General features: G+C 36.3%; 1 protein-coding gene across 1 annotated transcript in view; it reads left to right on the top strand.

Moving 5' to 3' along the window:
* The window catches only part of LTBP1 (latent transforming growth factor beta binding protein 1), a 181,867-nt gene that overhangs the window by 33,686 nt on the left and 120,821 nt on the right, over positions 1-27,360 (top strand). Inside the window, exons 3-4 of the mRNA XM_065729120.1 lie at positions 10,621-10,796; positions 24,835-25,002. Coding sequence (XP_065585192.1) covers positions 10,621-10,796; positions 24,835-25,002 — 344 coding nt within the window. The remainder of the gene's footprint in view (positions 1-10,620; positions 10,797-24,834; positions 25,003-27,360) is intronic.

Below are 27,360 nucleotides of genomic sequence, written 5' to 3'. Positions count from 1 at the left end.
TGTTTTCATATACTTTAGCCCTTTGTTGATCATGGGCTGAAGCTGAGGATACAGTGTTCTTTAAATTTGTTTTTGTTTTACTGCATTCCAAGGTGGCAAACGTGGGTTTTGGGAACTAGAACGAGGAATGAAGAGATATCTTTATGTTGTGTTTGAAGGCTGGCTAAAGGCATCTCAATGTAGCATCTACAGGTTTTAAATCCAAAGAGTCAAAGCTGCGTTTTGCAACTAACAAAATCCTGGATGAAACTGCAGCCAGTAATGAAGTAAATGAGAGTTCTGCTGATGACTTTACTGGAATCACGACTAAATGGGAGCAACTGGGCAACAAATAATAAAAGCTATTTAACAGTTTCAGTGCTTCTTTATACATATGTAAACCACTGTGCAGTCTTAGAAACCTTTCACTATTAAGTACTTCTCAGCATCTCTCTGGGTTGTGATGTAGATCATTGTAGATCATTGTTGTGTGGATGCATAAATGGGAAAGAAAAAAAATGCATACCTCTTCTGGCCTTTTTATTGAATTGGTAATTCCTGGTATAGTAAGCTTGCTATTAAAATTGAGATCTGAGACAGTTTAGCTTTCATCACTAACATCAGTGCACTGAATAAACTTCTAGCTATTTTTAAACTGGCAGTGCACAAATATATTGTTAATTACAGCATTCATTGGGCTCGTTAGCAGTTGAATGTTCAGTTGAAATCTACCATCACCTTTAGCCTTAATAATTTTTGCCAAAAATCATGAACCTGTCCTAGAAATATTTCATCTCTATGTTATTTGCATTTGCTTTCTGAAAGATTTTAGCGCTCAGTTTTCAAGCAACCAATTTTTTGTAGTTCTGTAGAGTTAAACAAGTAAATGAGAAAAAGATGGTCCACACTTAAGACTAGATTCTTTGCATATGGTTTTTCAATTTATTTTCTGTATGAAATGTTATAGTGATCTATATATATGCTGAGTTAATGTTGATGTACTGTATTTTTTCTTCCTTTAGTGCCTGAAGTTAAAAGATCTATTACGCCTTTCCTTCTTCGCGGATGCTAAATTAATAGAGATTTCTTAAGTGTTGCTCCTGCTGTCTTAAAGTAATTATCCACATGGATAAAATTGACTGTATTTGGTCTCCGTTATTAAACAAGCTCATAATAATGTTTTAGTGGATTTTAATTACTGATTGTGGTACGTCTAGTTAGAAGGATAGATGATGTGCACTTGTTAATTTTTAACCTGAGTTCTTTGTCAATATTAGTTTTCTGACAAGGAATTTCTCAGCGTGTGACAGTCAATGAATCTTCATTACTTCTTATAGTTTTAGTCAGTTAGCTGTGCTTTAGTTGGTTCTTTAGCTCTTCCAAAGTGACCTTTCTATACTAGGGATCTTGTACTCAAGAGATATAGAAACAGGATTAAACAAACAATTAAAACTGCCTCTTATTTATGACATAATACCTTGTGGGCTCAAACAGTTTCACCAGAATGACTCATCTGAAAATAGATGGTAATGAAAACACAATTACGTCACATTACATATGTGCGTTTTTAATGAGTAGAAAATTCTGTGGCTGAAGTTAAGACATAACTAAAATTCATAAATAATTTTTGAAATTTCTGTCCTCTGTGCATGAATTTACTACCTGGATTGCTAGGAAAATATCTTTGTGTGATTTTATGCTCAAACTTTTTATAGCTGTGTCACAATGCTTTGGAAGCTCCTGATCCTCAAAGTTAGACTTCCCAGTAAGTGTGACTGCTTGCTGTTGTCTTCCCTTTCCTGCTTCTTACTGCAAATAGAAACATTCCATTTTTGTGATGAGTTTAAACAATGGATAATCTTTGTTACTCAATTTTGTGGTATGAAGAAATAGACCATCTGAGTTGTTTATCTAGTTCAGCTGAAAAAGTAGTTACACATTTTGAAAGTTTAGATGTTGTAAGTGTTCTTGGCCTAATACAAACATTACTTCTACCTCCAGAACTTTTCATCAGTTATCTTTCCACCATCAGAGGTACAGCACAATTGTATGTGCTTTTTTTTTTTCTTTCCCTTTTTTCCTTACATTGCTTCCAGCTTTAGCAGACGTGGCTGGCAGTGTGCTTCTGTTGCATCACTTTACATTATGTGGCCAGTGTAAGGGAGAACTTGGATAAAAATGTTGGTTCTACTCTTCCGTCCCTACCCCCTTGCCCTGACTCTTCATCTTTAGGATTGCTAAATTCTGTGGTGTAATTTACTAAGAGCAATCCCTGGTGAATGGCAGAGATTCTCTAGCCAGTACAGTCTGTCAGAGCTACTTACTCCTGGTATAATATGCTGAAGAGTTTTTGCACATACTGAAGCTGGAATTTGGACTCAGTTTTGAATTTTCTAAGCTTGCTTGCAATCAAGTACTATGCATTTACCTTTTATTTTCTTGTCAATTTAGAAATCCGTCATTAAATATGATTCAGATGGTTGTCACAGAATAACTGACATCTCTCTGTTCAAACATACAAAAGCATAGTTTATTCGTGTGCACATTGCACTTTGTGTGTAACAAAATCTCTTCGACAAAGTCAAGTGTTGCACTACATCTGCTAGTAGTTACTTAATTAGTGTGCATTTGGAGCAGTAAAATGCACATTTGCTGACACATCCTTAGAACAAGAAAATTAAGACTTGCTTGTCATATTTATTATTTAAGAAACTTGTACCCTTAGGAATTTGTGTGGTTTTTTTTCCTGCAATCTCAAATTAGAATTCTAGGGATGCTCATGTTCCATTTACGTTTGTCACATCCTCAGAAGCAGTCATGCTCTGCATTTTGTGATAGTTCTTTACACAACCAGTTGTGCAGTATGTGAAAGATGTATTTCCTTTTTAGTCTTCAAATTATTTTGTATTAAGGGTTATTTTATACCTTTGTCATACTTAGACTTTGCTCTGTCACTGAACAGCTTCCCTCTGCCTGAATGTGTCATTGACTGTTTTAACTTTATTGGTATTAGTGCATTGAAGTTTTTCCTTACTCTTTGTTTAGAGAAGTACTTTGAGTTTTATCTTTTAATCCAGTTTTGTACACTGGAAACTTTGGCTGTGGTGATGCTCTTGTCTGGTTGGCTGTAATCAGCGTAGACATCAGCAACACACAAATACAGATTGTGTACTGTTGAACAAGAGAATCAGAAACTCACATCAGAAAGAACTTCATCTACAATTCAAGCACCCGGACTCTGACTTCTTTCTAACTACTAGTAATTTTGGCTGTGAAAAAATATTTCTGCTAGCACATCTGTATCTGTGCAAAGCCTTGATGGTGTAGTTGCTTGCTCATTGCAATAGTTTCTTCATAGTCATAACTTTAACCTTCAGAATCTCAATGATTGGCCAAGATTTTTCTTTACTGGCATGTAACTGAGTTGTTACACTCCTAAATGACAGACTTATGCTTAATTCAGACAAGATCATTACTTTATTCTCAAAATGAATTTAACTTGCTTACGCATATACTTTAAGACTAAATTAGATATAAGGGAGTTCTGAAATAGTGTAACAAAATTTAATACAGTTCTAAACCACTTATTTAAGTGAGGCATTAACAAACCGTGTATGTGTTAGGAGACTTCAAAAGGATATACCATAATTAACATGTATCCAAGAAAAACATGTGCATCTGTTCTCTTTGCCTGTTTTAAGCTTGCAGCTCTTTTATAATTTAGGCTTTCTTAGTGGGCTCTTGTAAGATAAGTCTTCAGAGTCTTTATGAATTTCAAGTAAATTATATCAGCCAACTGTCTGCTCTTTTATTTAATATGCTTAAGAATTTGAGTAGGTCAGTGATGCATGGTTTTTCCTTTACACCAGCTGTGCTCATTTGCCTTTATTGTATGGTATCCATTGTGGGAGTGTACATTTCTAATTATCATTTCAAAATACCTTTCTAATACCAAAGTCTGTCTCATGGGTGGATAAGATAGAAAGTATCACTAGTTAATGGATCTTTATCAGTGTTTTTTATTACCTATAATATTAGCTTAATATTTGGTAGCATGGCACTAGTAATATGAAAACAAAAGCAATTTTGCAGTAGCAAGTGAAATCTTGGTCAGGGAGAAGGTGTGTATTCATTTTACTGAATACTGTGTGTTGAACTTCCAGCAAAGAAGCTTTCAATGATCTGGTTGAGTAACTTTTTGCTATTTACTACTGTATTTCATCTGGAGTCGCTATTGCAACATAAAATGCCTTGAAGGTTAACATTTTAATGCAGAAATGTGTGAAGTTGGTAGCAAGTCTTCTGGAGTCTGAAATTAGGAAGGAGTTTGATACCGGAAAAATTCAAGAAGACAAAAAAAAAAAAATCATGGAAATCTGGGAGGATAAGAGATGGCTGGCAGGATGAATGTATATATATGGCTGAGAACCTGTATTGTATCATTTATGTGCTGAATTAATCCATCAGGAATTGTGAAGAGTTACACTGGTTAAATGTTAGTGAATGTATGCATAAGGTAATGAATTATTTGTGTCTTCTGGTTGTTCTTTTTGGTGCTTGAAGAGGGAATTTGTGAGTTTCTGTTAGTGTGAGACTGTATGCTCATGTTAGTTTCTTGTTTATCTTTGTATCATATTGAATTTTCCCAGCCTTCATATATACTGCTACCTTATGTGTTGGTCTGTTTTGAGGGTAGTTAATGCTCTACGAAGGTTTTGTAGGTTTGGATGAATTATGGTGGGTGACGCTTTGGGAGGGAACTGGACCAAACTTTCTGTCCTTATTCTGATGAAAAGATCTGGAGACCTTTCCTTCTTATCAATTATATAATTAACTGTTATATAATCCAGTACTTTTCCAAGACTGTTCTACAAATTAAACTTTTGAATGCATTTGTTTTGAGATATGTTTATCTGCTTTTGCATAACTTGTCTGCAAGAGCTGTAGCTTCCATTGGATTGTGTGAAGGCATATGTGCATTTGTTTTTTGTACTTCTTATTTGTATATTGAACTGTCAGGTTTCTTTAAGACCTTTTAGTGTGTTTTGAGATGTAGGAATTAAATCTTTGCTGTCAATTCTAGAAAACTCAGTACACTACTTCTCTTTGGAAACCTGGAGGAACATTTGTAATCATATAGTTTATGATGTGTTCGGAAGATGTAATGAATCAGTGGAATCATGGTTTCATAACTTGGTTTGGAAACACTGTTAGTTCATAGAGATTTAGTTAACTATTACACCAGTTTATGCTGGCAAAAGGATTCTGTCTAACCTGTGAGCAATACAGGTGAGTCTACAAATACAAAGGCTTCGCTTGTATTTGTACAGGCATTTGAGAGTAGGTAATTGCTGCAAGTGTCTTCAACAAGGGTTTGACCCCTGAAATTGTATTTAAGTTGAGCAAAGCTTGTAGTTAGGGATGGAAGTTAATGTTTTACGATGCATGTGACTCTTTTTTTTTTTTTAATCTTCCATCATAAAATAAATATATTTATTAATCTTTAATAAGTTTTAATAGTATTACATCTCCCAAAACAATTGAATTTGATTATGATCAGGTAAGATCCTGCATGATATAAATAATGCCTGTACGTTTTAATCATTGGTAAAAATAAATAGTAAAACAAGCAAGCAAAAACTGAATAACTTTGAGGTGTGTTTGAAATAATTTATTCATATCCAAGCAGTGATATCTGCAGATTTTAGCCTGGGGAAAACTTTGGTGCAATGGTATAAAGCTAAGGTGGGTTTATGATGAAAATATGAATGTAACCCAAGTTATTCTTGGACAGGCATTTTTGAGTATGAAGTTTGCAATACTTTCCCTGTATGTCAGGGGCAGAGTTTTCATTATGAATGAATACATTTTTGTATATAAAATAAATTTGATGCAGAATTTTTGTGAAGATGAGAAGAAAGAAAAGTTTGAATGCTTCCTCTTTCAACTTTTGTGACTGGAAGTACACTATGAAATAGGCTGTACTTGATTAATGCTGGGTATGATAATGTTAAGGGGCTTTATGAAATCCCATATGTTCTTCATCAGCTGGGAAGATAAATTTTTTTCTTGTATCTTAAAATAAAAAATATATAAATAATAATAAAAAAAACCACAGGCAAACAACCTAAGGAAGAAACAGCTGGCAAAGGTCAGGCTGAACTACCAACTGAATGCCTGTAATTTACAGGGCAGCAGGGCTTTAGTTCTATTCTCATGCCTTTAAAACTGTCCTGCATGTTTTCTTAGTATATCATAATTTTAGGAAGTGCTGGGTTTTCATCTCCATTTGGCTGTTAATTCTGAGATAAGGTAGAGAAGAAGGAATTAATTTCTGGGTTAAGATTGTTAACGATTCAGGGTTTTTCTGTTGTTGCTTTTTTTTTTTTTTTTCTCTCCCTCCCCCCCCCCAATTATTTCTAGCTAGGAGCCAATCAGGGAGCATCAGGCTTGCAGTAAATAAAATGAAGAAAGCAGCCTGAGATAGTCTTGTCTTATTTAGTCTAGACAGTACTTTCCATGCCAAAGGTTGATAGTTTCATTTCTGCATGCCAGAGTTACTCTGATACATAGTATTCCTGGTCTGCTATTATCAAGCAATTGAGTTATTTATTTATTTATCTATCTATCTATTTATTTATTGTGCATGATGGTTAACTGGAAATGTTTGTTCTTCCTCTGCAGTGCTGTTGTAACCTTTTTAGGTAGTGTCTGTAGTTTGTTTGTTGAGAAGTGTGATTAGATATTTTCCTGACATCAAAATGTGTTTGACGTCTGTCTCCTGTACGCTTCAGCTATGGAAATTTTTTATCAAGCTTACTGAAATTAATGGCAGTTTTGACCATTTTGTTGTGAACTACCAAACAAATTAGTGACATAAGCCTACATAATTCAACAATCTTATTTAATCTTGTCTGTTTCATGCAAAATTTAAAGATTGAAACTGTAAATTGCATCTTTTTAACCTGTGTTATGGGGAGCATTAACAGTACTGCAGTATTTTGTATTACAACAATACCCAGAACTCAAATTGGTTGCATAATGTTCAAATGTGCAGTAAGCAGCATGGCAAAGCTGGGAAGCAATAAAATGGTTTTGGATGCAGTGATGATTGTTATTTATAGATGAGATCTATTTAACTCGTAATATTAAGTGTAGTGGCTGTGAGTTAAGTGTGTTTTTCATTTCATAGTTTGGAGTGTTTGAGACCTACTTTGAATGTCCCCTGGCTTGTGGTAGCAACATAGCACCACTTATTTCTGATGTCTTTGAATCCTGTGTAGTTATAATGAAGTTATTTTATTGTGCTACTTGTTATTTAATTTGGATATTCAAACAGTGACACAGTCAGTACCTAGCATTGCTTCTTCATTAGCAGGCTTGTCTTTTGCTTTGATCCAGGGATCCCTGGTTTAGCTGTTGTGAGTGTGGATACAGCACAGAGGTTCCCACAGTATGACAGGAGCAACATGAGGGGTCAGGTGGAGCTCCAAAATTCAATCCTTCAGGAAAGGGAAGAAACATTTGTGCTTGCAGGCTGGGAGGTGAGTTAATTTGGCAAGTTGGCACTAACAGTTGCAGTGCCAAATGATTTTCAGAGGACTGTAGTAGAGCTGCTAACGTCTTCCAAAGACATAGTAGGTCCTGGGGTGGTTCTTGTACCAGTCATCACACTTCACAATGTCCCTTCTGATTATAAACTAACATCTTTAAGAGCCAGATCATGTTGAGAAGAATTTGGACATCAAAAGAGCAGTCAGAATAGAGGTTTCTCATAAATACTTTGATATTTGACCCTATCAGGAATTGCGCTCAAGCAAGACTAGTCAGCTGGTCAGATGACTGTCAAAAATGTGCTGCCAGTTAGTTCACATCCATGCTGCAATGGACATCCAGTGCTGAGCTGTTCTTAGACATGGGGAGTACTTTTACGCATACCCAAAATCAAGATCTTTGTTAGTTATATGGCAAGAAGATAAAATCTGAGAGAAAATGTGCAAGAGTCTAGACCACTCTTCTTTGCAAACTTGGTTTCATCTCCTGCTTTTCATTTTTAATGCTGCAAACTTGTTAGCTTTCACTTTAATACAAGAGTAAATGTTTTAGTCCCTCATGAAACTAAGGGTGCCAATATAGACATGCAGTGAAGATACTTCCTTTAAAGAAGGGGAGTTTCTGGAGTTGGGAACTTCTGTATACTTCTAAGAAAAGCAGTGTTCTGTAGAGCAAAGCCTACTCTAGTACTTAATTAGTTAACAAACTAAATATGAACTAAATCAAGGAAGAAAATTACAATACCTGAGAAGTAGGAGACAGCTTTTTTAGATTCTAACAGTAAATTTCGGCCTCTAGAGTATAGCATGCCTGTCTTGGGTATGGTGTGAGGGATTTGGTTAGGTTTTGGATTTTATTTCAAGTGTAATGATGAAATCCATTGTGATTTGATGGGCTTGGTCTGCAATGTGGCTGGATACGTAATAAAAAGTAACTCTTTGCGACATGTTACAGCCTTAACAGGAAACAGGCACTTAAATGTCAGTGCCTGCGTGCAGTCCAGAAATTAACAACATTAAACTTAATGCAAATATAAGCAACATCCAAAAGGTTGTTGCAATGTGTACTTCTGTACTATGTTGACTTCTGTAATCATGGCCTGCTTACACATCCTGTGGGAAAAATTCTCCTCTTATGTCCAGGTGCAAAAGTGGATGGATATGCTGGCTTACAGATCTGTAGAGAAACGAGTTTCTACAGGAACGATTGTATTGACTCGTCTAGGAGATCAGTCATTATGTAAACAGTGCAGCTTTATATCAGGTTGAGGCATTCCTGGTGATACTTTCTCAAGTTGAACCTGACCTCCACCACTGCTGATGCCATCTGGTGTGTAAGAAGCTTGAAAACAACACTGAAAGTAGTTATTTTGTCTTAATCTTGGAAACGGACTTCTCCTGAATATACTGAATAAGCATTTTATTTGAAAAGTTTGATTCTAGATATAGTACAACGAGTTAATGTTTCTGCTGTCTGAGAGTACCAATTTTCTGTGCTAACAAATAAACTTTTCTAAAACTGATCCAAGTTAATAACAGTTTGTGTAGGACAAAACCCTGTTGTCTGTGCTAATTACAGATCTGCTGGTTACAGCTGTTACTAAGCATGCTCAAAAAACATAGCTAAGGAATCAGGCTCCACTTGTAGGCAGACGGTTCTGGAGTCATCCAACTTGCTCAGCTGAACCTTCCTCAATCTTACAGCTGTGGGAAAGCACTGCCCAGCCATCTTTTGTGATATAAGGCCCATTTCTTCTTCTGAGAGCACCTATTTACCCTATAAAGCTGTGATTTTTTGAGGGATGGCTGTTACAAATCCCACAATTTTCTCATGTTTACACTTTACTGACCAAACGATCTCTCAGCTTAAAAGAAATGCTCACAGCATCGCACTCTTTATGCTTTCACTCGGCAGTGTAATCTTAATAGCCACTGTTAGTAAGTCTAGTAGTTAACACTGTTCTCTTGAGAAACACACATCTCTGCTGTATGATCTACACTATCTGCAGCTTCTTGAAGATTTGCTATTGCTGGATTTATTGATGAAGGCTTCCTATTACTACTTGCTGGACAGTGAAACCCTGCAGCCCAGTGCCCTGAAATAGCTTGCAGTTTCATTGCATGTGGCTAGCAGCTATGTGATTTGCTCCCTTCTTTGTTTATTGTTGGGTGGTACTGTGGAGTGTGGGAAGCCCAGTTTCTGTGTTAGCAAAGAAACAGTTCCTGCTGCTGGTGGTAGATGGGTAAATAACTGTGGTTTCTGGGAATAAGAGAGGGGAATTCCGACTGAAAATTGGCAGTTTTGTGCAGTGAGACTTTAGGGAGGAATCTAATAACACAAGTAAGGAACTGAGGTAGTCAGAGAGAGAATCAGTGAGCTTGAAGGGATAATCTTGTTTGACAAGAAGAGGAAGTAGTTTAGCACTGAAGGGAAGCCATGTGGTTATGGGACATCTGTCAGAGCTCTGTGTTCACTGGTGCAGACGAAGAAAAAAGTAGATGGGACAGTGATGTGGAGCTGGGAAACAGAGAAAAACCTTTTGATGAGATGGAGAAGGGAAAAGGAAGGGCAAGAGAAGCAATGTTCTTACAGCTGGAGGGATATTGTGGGGAGGGAACAGAGGGAAATTCATCTGGGCATAGGTTTTACTTTACACTCCTGGTATGAAATGACAGTTGCACAAAAAAGAGATGTTTAATTGCAGTGCTGCTTCTCTAACCAGTCTGGAAAGCTGTGTGTGCCAGAGAACTTGGGCTCCAATTCATGGTTTTGAATATGGCATTTATCCCTGCTTTCTGAGATTTCTTCCCATTTTCATGGTACTACTTTACTTTATCAAAAAAAGAGGTGATAAAAGCACTACAGTCTTCACATGCTGAAGTGTTTGTTGAGCTGACAAGACAGTGAAATTGTTAAATGTGTGGAAAATTTGGCACTTAATTTGAAGCTAGTAAGTTTCCGAAATTTTCTTTTGAGAACTTGGAGTACAGATGAATTTGTCTTAATTTTTTTTGAACAGTTGATTTAAATTATAATTTATTAATACTTACATCATTGTGTCTCTTCTGTTTTTTTTTCCTAAAACAGGATGATACCACTTTCATCTCAGACACTGATGATGAATCTTCATCATGGCCAAACACAGGAATATGTGATCAAACCCAAATATTATCCAGTAAAAAGAGTGATTTCAGGAGAACAATCCACTGAGGGCTCATTACCACTGAGACTGGGCCAAGATCAACTTGCGTCATCTTTTCAGTGTAAGTACAATTGCAAAAAGCATACTATAAGCCTCTTTTATTTAAGATTGTAGAAATTTTGTCTGTTCATCTGAATCATGTTAATACTTAAAGACAAAAAAAGTAAGCTAATTAAGCTAATTAACAAATTTTCAGATTAACAAATGCTTCCATATTTTGAATTCTGTTGAGAGATAAAACAGATTTCCTGAATGAAAAAAAAAAATTGAACTGTTGGACTGTCATAATACTATTTCTAGATGATAGTTTTTCCTTCAGATTAAAAGTACTTTGTGAACGTTTTTGAAGTAAGCGTAGTTTGGAGTGTAGTCAGCTTAGGATGACAGCTCCCTTCAATATGATGGATCCCCTTCTTGGAAAATTGGAGTCTAAGACTCTCATTGGTGACTGTTTTTCTCTGTATTTAATTTATTATGTGTTTATGAACTTCTACGCAGTATGAAGGCTGCACTACTGTCTCTGCTTCATATTTTAAAAAAAGAAAAAACAGGATTGTGTAGATGCCCAGCTTGTGGCCTTGGCTCATGGTCCATTGTGTGGGGAACTTGAGTTCAAGTTTTGGCTTCAAAGATGAAGAGCTTGATGAATTGTAGGTTAGGTATTACCAACCAGTGTCTGCTGGCTTGAATTGGAGAAAAGCTCCTGCAGTTAAGTAATGGACAGATGAACTTGGAGAGTTCATACTCACAGTCTCTTGACTCTGCTAGAGCACAGGAAAATACGCCCTGAGAATGCAGGGGAAGAGACTTTTCTTCTAAGTCTCTTCCACCAGTTTTCTTGTGTGAGTATCTTTGTATTTCTGTATTGCATATCTTTAAGTTCTGTCCTTTTATATTTATAAACATAATGATAGCTAACAAGAATCTTGACCCTAATACAGAGAGCACTGGGCAGCTTTAGGCCTTTAGATTAACCTTTTCAGAGCAGTGAAGTATGCTGTTTGCAAAGCATGATGCCTTTTTTTCAGAAGTCTCAAAAGGTGTTTCACCGTTGTCAACATCAACCAGTAGTCACTTTTGTCAAGAAAGGACCATTGCTTTTCTTCTTCTGTAATTTTTCAGTATTAGTGGTCACCCGTGTTGGACTGTGTCCCTTGCTTTTGACTCTTGCTAGCCAGTGAGCATATAAATCCCAGGTTGTGTAGTTCACTGGGTGCTTGGAGTGAATGGTGTTGGTTAGATTCTGGAAAAAAAAAAAATCTTTGTTTTTGCCCTTGTTCTCTCAGGATGTTTGACAGAGTCAAGCTATCTTAGATAGTCAGTGTTACTACCAGGTACCAAATTGGCTCTATATACAAATTGGCCGAGTGAGATTTTTTTCTTTTATGATAACAAGAGGAAATAACTCCATGCAGCTGTAGGACAAAGGAGCCGGTGCTTCTAACTCTCTGGCTTATTGGCTCTATGCAGTACACTGAGGGACATGAATCAGGGAAGGAAAGCCAGGAGCTGAGGATGGAATATTTGTTATAAAATCCTAATAAGCCTCTCAATGAGTAGTGGATTAGTAAAAAAAATATTAGACCTTTATTGGAAAGACTCTGATACTTAAACACCCAAGGGACAGATAATTCAACAGGTTTTTCTGATGAGATAATATCAACCATGAATGAAGTGTAGCTTTAGGGGTAAAATGCAGGATTAAGCCTGAGGCTGTTTGTGTGATGGTGAAATTTCTTATAATGAACTTTTCAGCTGTCTTGAAAAGTTGATAGTACTAGTTTTTATTCTCACTTCTGCATTTGTGATGTGAGAGTCGGTAACTGTAACTTCTGACAGAGTAGTTTAGAGTGTGGTTTGATCTGTGTCATTAGAATTTAAGATTTTCTACCCCTAGCCTGAACAGGGGGTCTGGAGTGTGGACAGCTGTATGTGTTTTTTCATGATACCATTAGTTCCAGATCTTACAGACATGTTGTGAAAAATATGCTAGTAGCACATGAGGAGATTGGAAATTACACTTAAAAAAAAAAAAAAGTGCAAGGAAGTATAAAGAATATCTTATAGCTGAAACTGGACTCTATGGAGTAAATAACGTGTTTATATAAGGTTACCCCAAAGATAAACATATATTTAAGAAGGAAAATAGATCTAATCTGAACTATTTATTCAGGAAGATGATAGGAAATGCCTGTGAATTTTGCAATGTTTATGCAATTAAATAGTGTGAGAGACTTTTTTTTGCTTTTATTTAGATGAGTTTTTTTGGTCTTCATTGAAATTCCTTATGAAATACATCAAGGAGACTTGTCTGTGCAAAAAGTATAAAGAGTAACTTTAGATAGGAAATAAAAATATGTCTGGAATTTAAGTAGCAAGGGTTACATAATGGTAAGTGAATAACGGATTACAGCTTTCTGCTTTGACTTAATGGTGCATCTGTTCTGTCTTGAAGTTGGGTAAGGCTGCATGTATGGATACCATAGCTTAAGAGTCTGTCCATGGTTCTGTGGGCAGCACGGAGTTCGTTCTCTGAAGGTGAAGCAGAAACAAGCGTGTCAAAGTTATGTAAAAAAAATTATATCGATTTTTTTAACTGTTCTTGACAGTTGGAGCACTACATTGCCTCAGATTTTACATTATTTTAACTATATTTGTGCAGATGGAATATGATTAACATGGAAGTTATTTCACTTTTTAGAACTATGAAGTAAAGAGTACTCTCAGAATTTTGATGTAGCAATAGCTTTTGCAAGCATAGTACACTGATAACTTAGAGAAGCTGTTCTGAAGTTCATACACAATTTAGCTGTGCTAGTTTGTGATGAGTTCATAGACTGATTTTGGCAAAATCATACGCTGCTTGGAGATTCCAGCTCAGGTTATTTTTGTGAAACTGTACTATTCTGACTTTACTGTGTGACACTTACATCATAATAATAACATATCACCACCAGTAAGTATGGGTAAACAGGTATAATATACATACATGTTTTAATACTGAAAATAAGGGTTATGATGTGTTAAAGCACCTGTGTTATGTGACCTTCTATTTGTGATTCCACTCTATGTTTTGACTTTAGGGGAAAAGCTGCATCAAGTCTTTAGCGGATCATATTTTCTTTCCACTTTTCTTGCTATTTATGAAAGAGCTCTACAGAAACTGCAAAATGATTCTCTCGATGGCTTATTTTTACTAGAGCATTGCAATATGTTCCTTGAAGTTTCTATGTATGTATGTGTATTGGAGTTGGATCCTGGTAACTTTTTCTAAAGAGAAGCTTTGAGAAATTTAGTGGTAAAGGAGGAATGTTATGGCCGTGTTGTGGTTAAACGGGGTATAGTCAGCAGCATGAGATGTGTAAAAAGAGAACAAAGAGCTTGAAGACTAACAGGCTGAGAGATGTCTCAGTAATTGAAGGATCGCAGCACAGCCTATTAGAAGGGCACGTGGCATCAGATTCACTTTGGTCACTTGTAGGAACTGACATTCAGGTCTTGCTCCTGTGATTTACCTAATCAGATACAGTTCAGGATATGGGATAGTAGACAAGGGAACGGGGTGCTGTTTGACTGTCAAGGACTTTCTTTTCTCACTGCACAATGTTTTCATGTGTGTGCAGAGTATCTGCTTCCCTTTAGGAGGTGGAGGATATTGTTCAGAGACATTCTGAAGTGTTTAAGAAAAGAAGTCTGTGTAGTCAGTATCAGGGTCAAACAGAAGTGTTGTTGTTGTTTTTTTTTTTTTGGTGACAAAAGCCGAACAAGTTTTGCAAAGCATCCTTTTCCTCTTTCTCACGTAAGAGCATTAACAATACTGCTATTTGAAAGCATTTCCATTTATAACAGCCTTTTACAGTTTGTATTTGATTCTAGTGGGACTTGGAAACGAGGCTAAAGTCCAGGTATAAATTAAGTGCTTTAACTGCTCTGACATGAATGCAGTTACCTCTGTAGACTAACAGTACATTTACTTCATTTTTGCTTTACAAAATAGAGTGACAAAAATAATAATTGCTGAATAAACTATGTTAACTATTAAAGACTTCAGGGTTCTCTGAAGTCATTGGAGATAGAATAACTGTATAAATGCAAACTACTTATTTAAACAAAATAGAGCAAACATGCAATACCCTTTACAAACTGTATTCAGAACTGTGTGTGTCCATTCAGTGTTTACAAATAAAGAAGCCAGTAAAAAAAAAAAAAGCCTCCCAAAAGTACTGTAACTTTCTACTTGGACTGGAAAAAAACAACCACATTATGGTTCTGAGCTCACTAATAATTGAGTGTCTACATGACAGGCAGGGGAATTAATCAAAATGTTACGCTCACCCGTAAGTGGATGATCATCCATCTGTGCTTTAAAATATGGAGTCCAAGACTGATAAGCAGCAGTGTGGGGAAGAATGTTGGAAAAACAGATTGGTGATCTGGCAAACATCATTAAAATTGGTTCAAAATGTGTTATAGCTAGGGGAAAATGGAGACTGAGACAAATGCATCTCAACTGCTGCGATGAAAGTGAATTGGCTCCAAATCCAAAGATTTCTCAAGAAGAAAGAGGAAAAAGACTTTCCAGAATTTTCTGTAGGGGAAAGCCTCTAAGATGTGTTTAAAAATTGTAATTCTGCTGGATAACATAGGCAGATTGAACCCATACAATTAAAAGTTAAATGTCCCTTAGCTAGGTGAATAGATACAACTTTGGATACCAAGGATTAGTTCTGACTATTGCAAGTAGCTAAGACTGGTTTTACTCATAGGAGATGTGAAAGTACTCTTCTCTGATGTCGGTGTCATCGCCCACGCCAGAAGAAATGAGCAAACATAGCCAAAATGTACTGCAAGAACGTTCTCTGGTATCCAGAGAGATTTCTGAATAGGTGACGTCCACAGAAATACTGTGGACATTCCCATCCCACCCTTCTGAAAATTAAAAGGAAAAAAAGGTCTTGGCTTCGTGCAGTGCTGAGAGAGATGATTTTCAGTGGTGATTCAGCATGTAGAGAGGATTGCACTTATTAATTCTATGATGTTATGTACTTTATCACTGTTTACAGTTTGTTGACTTCCTTAGTGCTTTTCCTTTGCTTCCTTTTAGGAAATAGGATGTTAAATGAGTAAGGTTATGTGTAATATTTTTCTCTATTCTTCCTGGAAATGGTAAACAGCTTAACACTCTATTTCTTATATAAGGGAGTTATGTATTCTGGGAGGGGGCAAATGTGTCATCTCAAGAATTTGTTTTCTAAAGAAACAGTACTTGTCACCTGAAGACTTGTAATTCTATGTTAGGACATGGTAAAGTCTGATATCTTGGTTGTGGAAAGAGCCTAGATAATGGCCTTAAGCAAAATGGATAATTTGTGTTCAATTAGTTTGACTGGGAATGAGTCTCATTGACAGTATATAGAAGTCTAATTCAGACCGTCTTGAAAGAATCCTATTGTTAGAGTGGAAGTAGTTGCATTTATTTGGTAATACTTATGTGTCAATTGCACTAAGAATGTGTGCTCATCTGTGTCCACCTGAACCATAATTCATGTCTTCGTGTTGACTGACTTTAGTATCTGCAGCGGTACCTGCAGCTGCCTTTGTGAATTGTTAGAAGTGGGCAGTGAAGTCCTTTCTGCTTCATTACTGCGGAAATGAGCTATGTGTAGAATGGCTTTCTGTCCTAGATATAATGATTATCCTTAAAGTGACTTTAAGACTTTTGTTCTCATATGTCTGAAAACCCTTTCAGCCCATATATACTTAAAGTGCATAATCATGGTGTTACTCTGAATGCAAGTTACGTACGGTTTGCATACATGAATCTCATGCTGGGTTGCTTAATACTGGAGAAGTCTCAGACCCAAACATGAAGTGGAGTTGTGAATTTTCAAGCATAGGGCTCTTGAAGAGCTTGAAGTTCTGTTTCAAAAGCACTTCACTGTGAAAAAGGCAAGAGATCGGCAGACAGCCCAGTTCCCACCTACCTATGCAAGTGAGTGAAGTATTTGTCTGCCCTTCCAGATTTTGAAGGGAAGCTCTGTTAAAACTAATGAATTGAGTCAAGCTTCCTGAGGAGTGCTGTGGCATAGTCATAGTGGGGCCTAAGCCTACAACTGTAGTGAAGAGTCCCCTTCTTCCTCAAAGAGAATGATTTGAACTGAACACAGTCTTTTGTTCCTTTCCATTGATTGGCATATTCCTATGCAACATATCATTTTAGGTAATTTACTCCATGGGATTGACGTACCTTATTGCTTCTACAAAAGGCCTAGGACTGATTGGAGGAACTAAAATTTTAAGTTTTTTAGCATTGTATTCCTTTGTGGGTCTAGTTAACATGTAATACCTTTAAAGCAAATACAGCTCTAAATTGAATCAAACAAATCTGAGGCCATTGTGTCAATCATCTCAATTTACATTTCAGTTTTTATTAATTTATTCAGTCACATTTTTCTGAAACATCTTAAACTACATAAACGGAAATCATAGGTATATTTTTTTTCACTACCAACTGTTGATTATAGTTTTGGTTCATGTTGTTTTGTTTTTGCGTCGTTTTAATTGTGAAAAATGGCTGCAATGCAAGCTAGGTTGTTTTCTGCCTGAAGATGGCACGTATTGAATCTTTGAAGTGGTAAAACAGACAAGAAAGAAAAAAGGTGATCCATTATACTTGCTGAGAGGAATTAGATTTCCAGTGTATGTGTAGTACATCTGTTATGCACAAAAACTATTTTAAATAACCTGAGTTTCTTTGACCTGCACTATAAAGGCTGTGTCCCTAAGAGAATTAACCAGTGAAGGGCTCCTGAGTGGGGACTTGAAAATATATCTATGAATGTCCTTTGGAACTGTCTCAGCACTTGTGCCTGAATTATCCTTTGATAATTAAGTGATAGCCATCTACATAAAACACAGTGCTCTTATAAGAGTAGTTGATCAAAATTTGCCGAAGTTGATGAAGAAAGCTACTTGAATAAGGAAAGCTTCTCTGTAACAAATTATTCTAAATATGCTGTGTGTCTGAAATTTTAAACTGAAATTAAGAGAACTGAAAAATAGGCTCCTTGCCTCTCCTAGAAATGGTGACAAATTTTCACTGTGTGTTTGGTATTCTTGGACTGCGGAGCATAGGTGAGGAAAACAGTCAGAAGTCATGAGTGCAAAAGAAGCAGTATGTCTAAGAGCTCATTTCATATTGAAGGGAGAAAACTATGGAAGATGCATGTAAATAAGGAGCAATAAGGAAATGTTGATGTGAGGATTTAGTGACATGGCTAGAGACAGAAATAGCTATATATAGAAGTGTGCAATAGTAACAATGACGAGAATAGCAACAAAAAGCAGCTGTGGAGACCATTGTTCAGTTATCACCATAACAGATAGATGGATGATGTTTTGCCCTTTGAATGGTCATACTGGTTTGCAAAAAGGCAATGGAATTGAGTTTTTGAAAAGCGACGAAATACAAAACTTAAGCTCTGTTGATCTACTGAAATATTTGTAATAAGATAATGCAAGTGCAATATAAAGAGGGAATTATAGAAATAACGAAATAGATTGCTGGAATTAATTAGATTAATGTATAGCATATATGCATGTAAATAATATGTAGCTATAAATAAAAGACAGCTTGAGATACTCCCTGTTTGCTCAAAACATTTGAGTGGGTGTGTGCAAATACACCTCACCTGATGCAGGACTGTAAGAGGGTATCAAAGAAGGCATTGGAACTTAGATGAAATAAAGCTGGTCACCATGTTTTTAATTTCATTGTCATGCTTAATTACTCCAAATGTTTGTGAAAAGAGAATCAGGCTTGAGGTGTAAATGTGGTGCAACAAAACTGGTGATCTGATTGAGGGAGGTACTGTCATGCTTAGAGTTAGATACTGAAAATGAAGCAACTCAGCAGCTATGCCATGCCTTTTTGAATACATGCATTTTCCAGACTTCAGCTAGTGCTCATGACTGTAAAATAGAATAAGGCTCATATTCTGCCTGTTTTTTAAATAGTTGAGGTTTGAATACAGAGGGGTTTTCTCTAATGGTCAGAGGGATAACAAGGACTGAGTTGAGCCCTACTAAATTCCAGGGAACATTCCACATTCACTTTGTGATCATGACATCTATCACAACCCATCAGAAGGGAATTTGGGATGTTTGTGCCCCTTTTACTAGCTTGCAGAATGGATGTAAGTATGAAATATCAATATTGCATTTTTGAGAGAGAAAAATGAGTCATATCAACTGGAACATTTTGATGAAGATGTATTAATTAATCCTGCTTCTCTCACCAGCAGCGATCAGATGTCAGCTGCAATGTCTAGTTTTGGATAGCTGATTCGAAGAAAGGCCAGGATGAAATGAAGGGAGTAAAAAGCAAAACAGGAAAGAATGGAAGCCTGCAATAGAAAGCTTGGTAGACTCAAAAAAAAAATGAGATGGTTTTAGTCTGGAGAAAATGAGACTGAGGGGAATTCAGTGTAGTAGTCTTGAAGTGTGTTAGATTGATTCATGGAAGAATAGGGTTTTCTCAGACTTTGCCATAGATGAGAAAGGGAATAATATATGTGAATTGCAACAGGGGAAATGTGAATTAGGTATTGGGAATATCATTATAATAAGACAGAGTGAAGCATTGGAATATGTTCCCTTGGGAAGCTGTGAAGTCTGTGTAATAGAAGGTTTTTAAGGATAGGCTGAACAAACTTTCTGGGTAATGCTTTTACTTCATCCTGTGCTGGGAAGAGGCGGTAAGGGAGATCATATGACCTGTCTGTCCTTTTCCATCTTTCTGTGTGCTTAGTAAAGGTTGTATAATAGCCAAGCTTCAACTTGTTTTAATCTTTGCAAAATTTTTTTTTAAGTATATGACTAAGTGAGGATGAGACAGAGCTTCCTCATATATTATTTATTTATTTATTTAAAAATATATCTAAAAGATTATTCAACAATAGTTCTAATAACAATTTTACTTACGTGGTTGGTTTTTCTACTGTGTCAGTGTTCCTTTTGGTTGAACAGGCATTTCTAGTATTAAGGACTAAATCAGGTAGACTGGTAAAGATGTGTGACACCTGTGTTAGGAAATAAGTAATTTCTTCTTGTTTCTTTACTATTATTTTATCTGTGTTTAATTAAGAAAAAAGAGAGGGTTAGGGGATTGGTCATCTGAGAATTTAAAGCGTTGAATCTATTATTAAAAACTTTATAGGCTGTGATATGAGGAAACAGATTGGTATTCTGAAGTTCTCTTCCTGCACCATGGCTGTTGCTTTGAGAACATAGGGAACTGAGATAATCCTGTCACAAAGTATCTTTGGGAATAGAGTGTGTGCAAGTTTTTTTCTGAGGTAGAATCTTCAGGCCTTATAAATTGCTGTATAGATACATGTATGAAAACACACTGGCTTCAGTGCAAAAATAGGTAGTGTTATGAAAACACTGAACCCATGTCATTTTTGGAGGTATTAATGGAAAACCTCCAGATCAAGTAGTTCATTTTCCTGAGGATATTTTTTTAAATAAATAAACAAAGCAAAAAGATGAAAAACACCAAAATCCACCACAAGTAATAGTAGTCAGAAGAATTTTTGTGCCAGGATTATGAGAGAGGTATGAGTAAGCTCCACCAGTCAAGTCTGCAGTATAAACCCCTGCTTATTTTTTTATAGCGAATAAATGCCCTCCTTTGATTAGATCACTATGAAGCATGAGAACATTACGCACACAATAATATAACATTTTTTTCAACACTTTAAAATATTTTCTTCTCTTTGCCCTACTTGACCTATAAGACTGTACAGTATAGTGATCTTTTTACCAGAATACCAGTTCTGCTTTCACTAGTCTGTTGTCTTCTTTCAGAGCAGGGACGTACCACAAATCTTCTGAAATTCACTACAGCTATTGAATACTGTCTAGTTAAATCTTTGCAGAATTCTGGAACTGTGAGGGCAGTTGTAAAACCAGGAAAAAAAAAAGTGTTTATAGAAATTCTTCTAGAAGGAAGCTAAGGCTGAGCAGCAGTCTTAGAAACAAAGGGACCCAGGAGATTCTTTAGAAATCCTCCTTCTTGTATAAGTCTGCCCAGGAATGGGCACATGAGCTATTGTGACCACCTGGATCTAAAACCTGCAAGCTGCCTCTTTTTATTCATCCACCTTTCTGGGTAATGCAGGAAAAAAAAAAAAAAAACACAAAAAAAACCAGTTTGTTGTGATGGACAGTGAAAGGATGGAAAGGATTCTATGAAGAAATCTTCTTACTTCTTTTTTCCATTTATCCAGCAGTTGTTGTTGTTGTTAGATCATAAATTTATCACAGCAGGAGCTTACCATGCTCATAATATTCTATCATACTTACAGAGATGGAAAAAAAATCACACATACGCGGTGCCAGTTTTTACTAAAATCTCATCAGTTTGTCCAGACATCTTTCTTTTTCAGTCTGTCCCAAGAGAGTTTCATGGGTTTTGGAAATTATGTGTACATTCTTCCACTGATCTCCTTTGACAGATGTATCTAAGAGCCCATAAGTGTGAGTGAATGTAGACTAGGGGGCAGGGAGACAATGCAGTTGCCTGAGCCTCCCCATTACAAACTTGCTGTCCATTTCAAGAATAAAGATTAGGTAATGCAAGTAATACTGATCACTTATCTTTTGTAAATCAACAGTCTGACTTTGTCTTAAGTTATATGTTGGTTTTTTTTCCAGTAATTTTTTAATGTATTTGATGTTTCTATCTTCTTGTGTTTTCTTTCATTAAGCTCATTTATTTATCTGATCTCATGCTGATATTTTGTCACAGTCTGGTGTTATACTTAAGAACAGAGTAAGGTGTTTCATTTCCATGTGTTTAAAATTCATTTGGAAGAGTTTGATACATTTATCTCTCCATATAAAAATAATGATTTCAAGTGTTTTGTGGTGCTGTAGCACCTTCATTTTCTCCAGAAGTCAATCTGAGATAATCTAAGTTACAGATCCTTTCGTACCTATATCACAGTGGCATCATCAGTTAAAGCTTCTGGAGTTTGAAGATGAAATTCATGTGTATGCAGCGTTAAAAATGCAGTATGCTTTTTTACATCTAACTAGTTCAAATACAAAGGAGTTTATGGCACTGATGTGCTTTTTTTTTTCTAGCTTGAAATTGTGACTTAAACATTTGAGCAGCCAAATCATCTAAGAAGTATTGAAGGATATTGTTTCTTTTTTGGGAATGAATCTTCCTTCTTTACATAAGAGAGAAAACATGCACACACAGATACACACCCCCTCCCTCCTACCCACTGGAATAAAGGAAAATAACATGGTGGGGAGAGAATTTGAGGAAGTCCAAGATGCTAACCTTGCAGCACTTTTGCCAAGTGCTTCCTTTCAGAAGAGTTTGTGGTCTGTTTTCAATTTAAATCTGCATGTATTATGCTCACCATTAAGGTCTCTGTACCTCAGACTGTGAGAATAGTACTGTCTCCTTGGTGCAGCTACAGACAATATTGAAGATGGTATGTCTGCTTTGAATCACCTGGCTGCTTCTCATACGTGGGTTAACTTTCAGCTCAGAGGTCTTAAGAAATATCTCCAGAAGTATTGAGAAAGTTAAAACCATTGAGTTGCTAGCGGAGGAAAAGATACAAGTTTCATTATTGTTTGTAAATCTGAAAAAGGTGGAAAAAGTCTTCCAGTGTCAAAGTAATACAAAGTTTTCTTATTTCTGGCTCCTGGTAAAAAGAATAGCCATGCAAATTGAATTGGTTCTCTAACAAGGACATTGCTGAATAATTAGTCAAAGATTTGTAGGGGCTATGGTTTATATCACAGTTTTCAGGCTTTCTGCTCCCCCAGAAGCCTACATTTCAATACCGTTTCATGGATACTCTTTACCAGTGGTTTTAAAGGTGCTATTCAACTATTACTTCTGTATTGTTACTCCCAAGTTTACAATCTAATGTTTTCTCACCAAAATCAGACGAGAGGCAAATTTGTGATTTCCATTCAGTCTCACGCTAAGGCATTTCTTCTGCCAAAGGAAGTATGCTACAGATTTTTTGTAATAAAATGTCAACTATGAGATGAAATTTTATAAAAAATAAAATAAAAGCTTCAGTTATTAAGATTGTAACCAAGTTCTCTGTCAACTTACAGCTCCAGAATGTAGTAGAAAATATTATGAGAGAGAATTAAATAACAATTTAGTTCCAAATTTGTTTTCTTTTTTAACCAAAGCTGGAAAACTTGTGTGGGTCCCCCAATACAGTAGTTTTTACAGTGTAGGCAAGACTGACTTTTGTGACTCAACTAACCATGTTTTTTTAATTACATCACATCCTGAAGGAAAAAATGTTACTAAAACATTTGAAAATGTAAAATAGAAAATGGATGAGGCTTTTCTAGGAAAAGATATGTAGAGATCTCATTGTAGATCATGTATGTATGTATATATATGTAAATATATATATATATATATATATATATATATAACCATTAAATAAAATTCAAAAAGAGAGCAATATTGCTTGTGAAGCTCTGCTTAACAAAAGGAAAGCTTAGAAGTTCTAGCCTCAGCAGTCCACATATTACTATGTCTCTCTTCATTGGGAAAGGTGTATTAGTAACTTTTTAAGAAATGGTGGCATCGAAGAATTGGGATGTTTTCTAAATTGACCAAAATCACAGTACTAGCCTTTAACTGAAATATTTATTTCTGTGTCTGTGTTCATCTGCTTTGAAGTACATTTTAGTCTCAGTAAGGTGGCAGCATCTGTAATGCAGCTGCTGTTCAAATACTGCAGTGCCTTTACTGTAGACAAAACAGTGGGCTCAATTGCTTAAATTTATTTGTTTATGAAGTGTCAAAAATAGGAGGCTTCATATTCTTTTTAAGTGGAAAGGTTTTCTTTATTTTTGTGGGATTTAAAAATAAAATAGAAGTTGTCTGGAGAAGTATTCCATAACTGTGACTGCCCAAGAACTCCTGTAACAGGAGGAAGAGGGTTCTTCTGTTCCTTTGCATCATTTCTTGGGATTGTTAGGTTTGTTATAAAAGTGTTTATGGGTAGTGTTCTCAGAGATACTATAGCACATCTTCTAGAAATTACTGAAGTTATTAGTAGGTGTGCAGAGTACAAAATATTTCCTTTGTAAATAACCATAAATGACACCTGTCCTTTCCCCTTAATTTTAATAATGAGTAATTTGAATCTTTTTTCCTTCTGCTGTTAGATTTGGAATTAAATACGTCTGGTCTTAAATTCTATAACAAGTAGTTGTCCAAATCAGCTGAATTTAAAATTAGTGTTTACTTAGTCCTCATTAAGTTCTTTAAGTGACTGTACAGAAGTACATTACAAAAATATAGCTTTTATTTTTCCTTTGAGCTCAGATCTAGTATTTTCAACTATTGACATCTCCTCACCCTTTTCTCTGACTGAGCTATTTATTACTTAAAGAAAGGCTGCGAGTGGAGCTCAGTCTGTAATATGTAAATACTTGTGGAAAAATGGTGCCAAAAACTGTGAAAAAATGGGTCCAGGCAGCTGCGTCACAAGGTTTGACCACTTCGGGCTGGGGTGCCAGGAGATTTGAGACAGATGTTTTCAGACATGCCGCATGCCTAAAACATTTCCAGGGGTCGAGCTACAAATAGTGACTTAATAAGTGCAGAAACAGGAAAAGTATGCGGGAGGACACAAGAGTTTATTCACCCCTAGGTGCACAGCCAGCCTCTTTACATTACATCTGCCTGTCAGGGTTGGCTATTTAAGCTGTCATGCCCTTGGTATTGCTCTTTGTCTGACTGTGAATAAAGTGCAGCATTGTGATTACTAATCCCACTCCAGTGACTTGACTTTAAATGTGGTTTTGGAGCGTATCCCGGAGCTCTGTTTGCTAAGCTTCCTACTCCTGTTTCAGAGACACCACTGGAGATCTATGAGAGAGAGCACTGCAGACTGCCCTCCTCCTGGAGACCTGTCGCCTTTTTCTCCCCCCCGCCTTTTTTTTTTTTTTTCCCCCAAAAACTTTTTGAAGGAAATCAATGGATACCAAAGTGATCTGTTTACTTTTCTTTTTTTCGTTGCCTCCGCTGACAGTGGGAAATCACACTGGTCGCATCAAGGTGGTCTTTACACCCAGCATCTGCAAAGTGACTTGTACCAAGGGCAACTGTCAGAACAACTGTGAGAAGGGAAATACCACCACCCTCATCAGTGAGAATGGCCATGCTGCTGACACGCTGACAGCCACTAACTTCCGAGTAGGTAAGTACTCTGAAATTACATTTGTCCTTAGCTGTCCTCTCTTGACTAACAGAGGGAGGAGATTTTTGTTATTAATACCAGTTGTGCATCTGCAGCTCTTTGTTTGGAGGGCTTTACTGGGTAGGAACCATTTTCTTTTAGACAGGCTTTCTGGTCTTCTGAAATGATCCCAGAAGTTTCTTTTGTGTCACAGGGAGGAAAAAATAAAAAGTATTTTTCATTTGAATTTTTAGCTGCAGGGCTACAAGCTGAAGCTTTTGATAAAAATAGTCCCTCGCAGTTTGTGTTGCTAAAATGAAAAAATCCCAGATTCCACAAAATTCTCTGTTTCCTCCTCTTTTAGTTGAATAGGTATCAAATGCCCATAAAGACCGAGCTAACGCTCTGCCTTCAAAAAATTGTTCAAGAGTTCCTTAAGACTGTGGTCCTATTTAAAAAAAAAAAAAGGCAGTTTAATGTCTTCCTTACTGCCGAGAACAAGTCAAATTTCATATTTGTCATTTTTAGAAACTGAGATAATGTTAAGTCCAGTAACTGAAGCTAGTCGTTTTTCTGTTCATGTTTATTCTTTCTGCTTGCTCAATAAAAGTATCAGCAGTATGCCAGTCTAAACACTGTAAGTGTTCAACTGTGTTAAAACAAACCCTGAAAGCTGTCTGGGTTGGTGGATTTGCATATTTTAGCTATGCAGTATATGATGTTTGTAGGAATTTGTGTGCAAATATCAGTCTGGTAAGCTAACTGAATTTGGATATATGGATGTATACTTAAATCATTTGTTAGTTTTTTTGGTTTATGATATGATATTTGTAACTGCTCTTGGGAATTTTTTTTGTTGTGATGGTGAAAATACTTGCTGTATCTTTCTCTAGAAAAATAACTTTTGAATAAATTATTTTGCCAATTTGTACTCAAAGAATGCTAGATATGAACATTGTAATTTTTAGTCTCCTTTTAGTATAAACATAATGTCAGGCAGTGCTGATCCTGGCCAATACTGCCCTTTTTAAAGTGCACTATATTTCATGTTCTGAGGGAGGAAAAAAGCTATTTCAAATCATTCTCCTTTTCATCCAGACAGACGATACAAAGAGCAGTTCCCTTTCTTAAGACTTCTGCTAGACTATCAGACTGTAGATGAAAGCTCCTGAAATGAATAACACATTCCTTGATAACATCCATATTTGTAAAATATATGTGTGTTGAAAAAACTGCTTTAAAAGAGCAATGCAGCACACTTTGTTTATAGCGAATTTGAAGCATTAAACAAGGAAAGGTTTCTAGAAAGGAATGGTAAAGCAAATGCTTCAGTACTTCAGGCTTTTGTTTACTGTTAATAGTTTTTTTTTTTCCTTTACTAATGTTTTGTCAAGAACCACAGTTAAGTAAGTTTTTTGATTTAATTTTTCTGACTTTTATGAGAGGATAAGGTTATTTCCTCCCTTCCTCCTTCCTTCCCCCTCTCCTCCCCCTCCCCATGTGACCTAATTTTTTATTGAAATTATGAAATGTTGAGAATGGGCAGTCATGTAATTTGTCTGCTATGTAAATCTGTGCTGTAACACAATCTTCCCTCAAATACTTACAAACTGGAGTGTGGAAACTGACCTGTAAAGGCATGTTCCGCACCTTCCTTCCTGGCCTCGGGCCATGCAATTTGTGATTCAGTGTGTACCATAGCCTGCTGGAAGTATTCAACAAAAGCACTTCATAATAGTATTCGATGGAAAGATAAGGGAGCATTATGTTTAAAAATGTGTGGAAGACAAGTCACTACTAATGTAGAGGCTTTTAAAATCTGTCTGTGACTATCTGTCTTGGAGCCTTTACCCTATTTACCCTATCTCTGATTGTCATGAGTTTTACAGAAGAGGAATAAGGAGATCGAAACTGTGACTCCAAAGCTCTTGAGTTAAAAATGCTAGGTGAACTGAACTTGTTACTACTGGGAGAGGAGAGATCCCACACCTGTAGATCAAGTTGTGCCATAGGGCACAGATTTTCAGGAGCTTTTGAAGTGAGCTTAAGATGTGTTTTATTTAAATAATTTATATATTCATTTTCTAATGAGTGTCTCATTAGCTAGGATTTGTCTTGATCAAGATGTCTCCTGATGTATAAAGTAGAAGCAGTTTGGATCTTATGATTTGTTTTTACTATATTTTTAACATCTGAATTATGTTTTGCTTGTGTTTCTTGCTTTTAAGGCCTTGTTCCAAACTTGTTTACTAGCTGTTTATCAAAGATGAATGGAAATTCTTCTGACCATTTGATACTTTAAGAAGTGCAACTGTGAAACAGAATGTTGTGTCAGAAAGTGCATACTTAAAGCAGTGAGCAGCATGTTTTCAGTGTCTC

This window comes from Cyrtonyx montezumae, unplaced genomic scaffold, assembly GCF_038088225.1.
Source record: "Cyrtonyx montezumae isolate F1298 unplaced genomic scaffold, pur_monq_1.0 scaffold_0, whole genome shotgun sequence".
Taxonomy (NCBI): domain Eukaryota; kingdom Metazoa; phylum Chordata; class Aves; order Galliformes; family Odontophoridae; genus Cyrtonyx; species Cyrtonyx montezumae.
The sequence above is the reverse complement of the archived record's forward strand: the minus strand, read 5'-3'. Positions and strand labels throughout refer to the sequence as shown.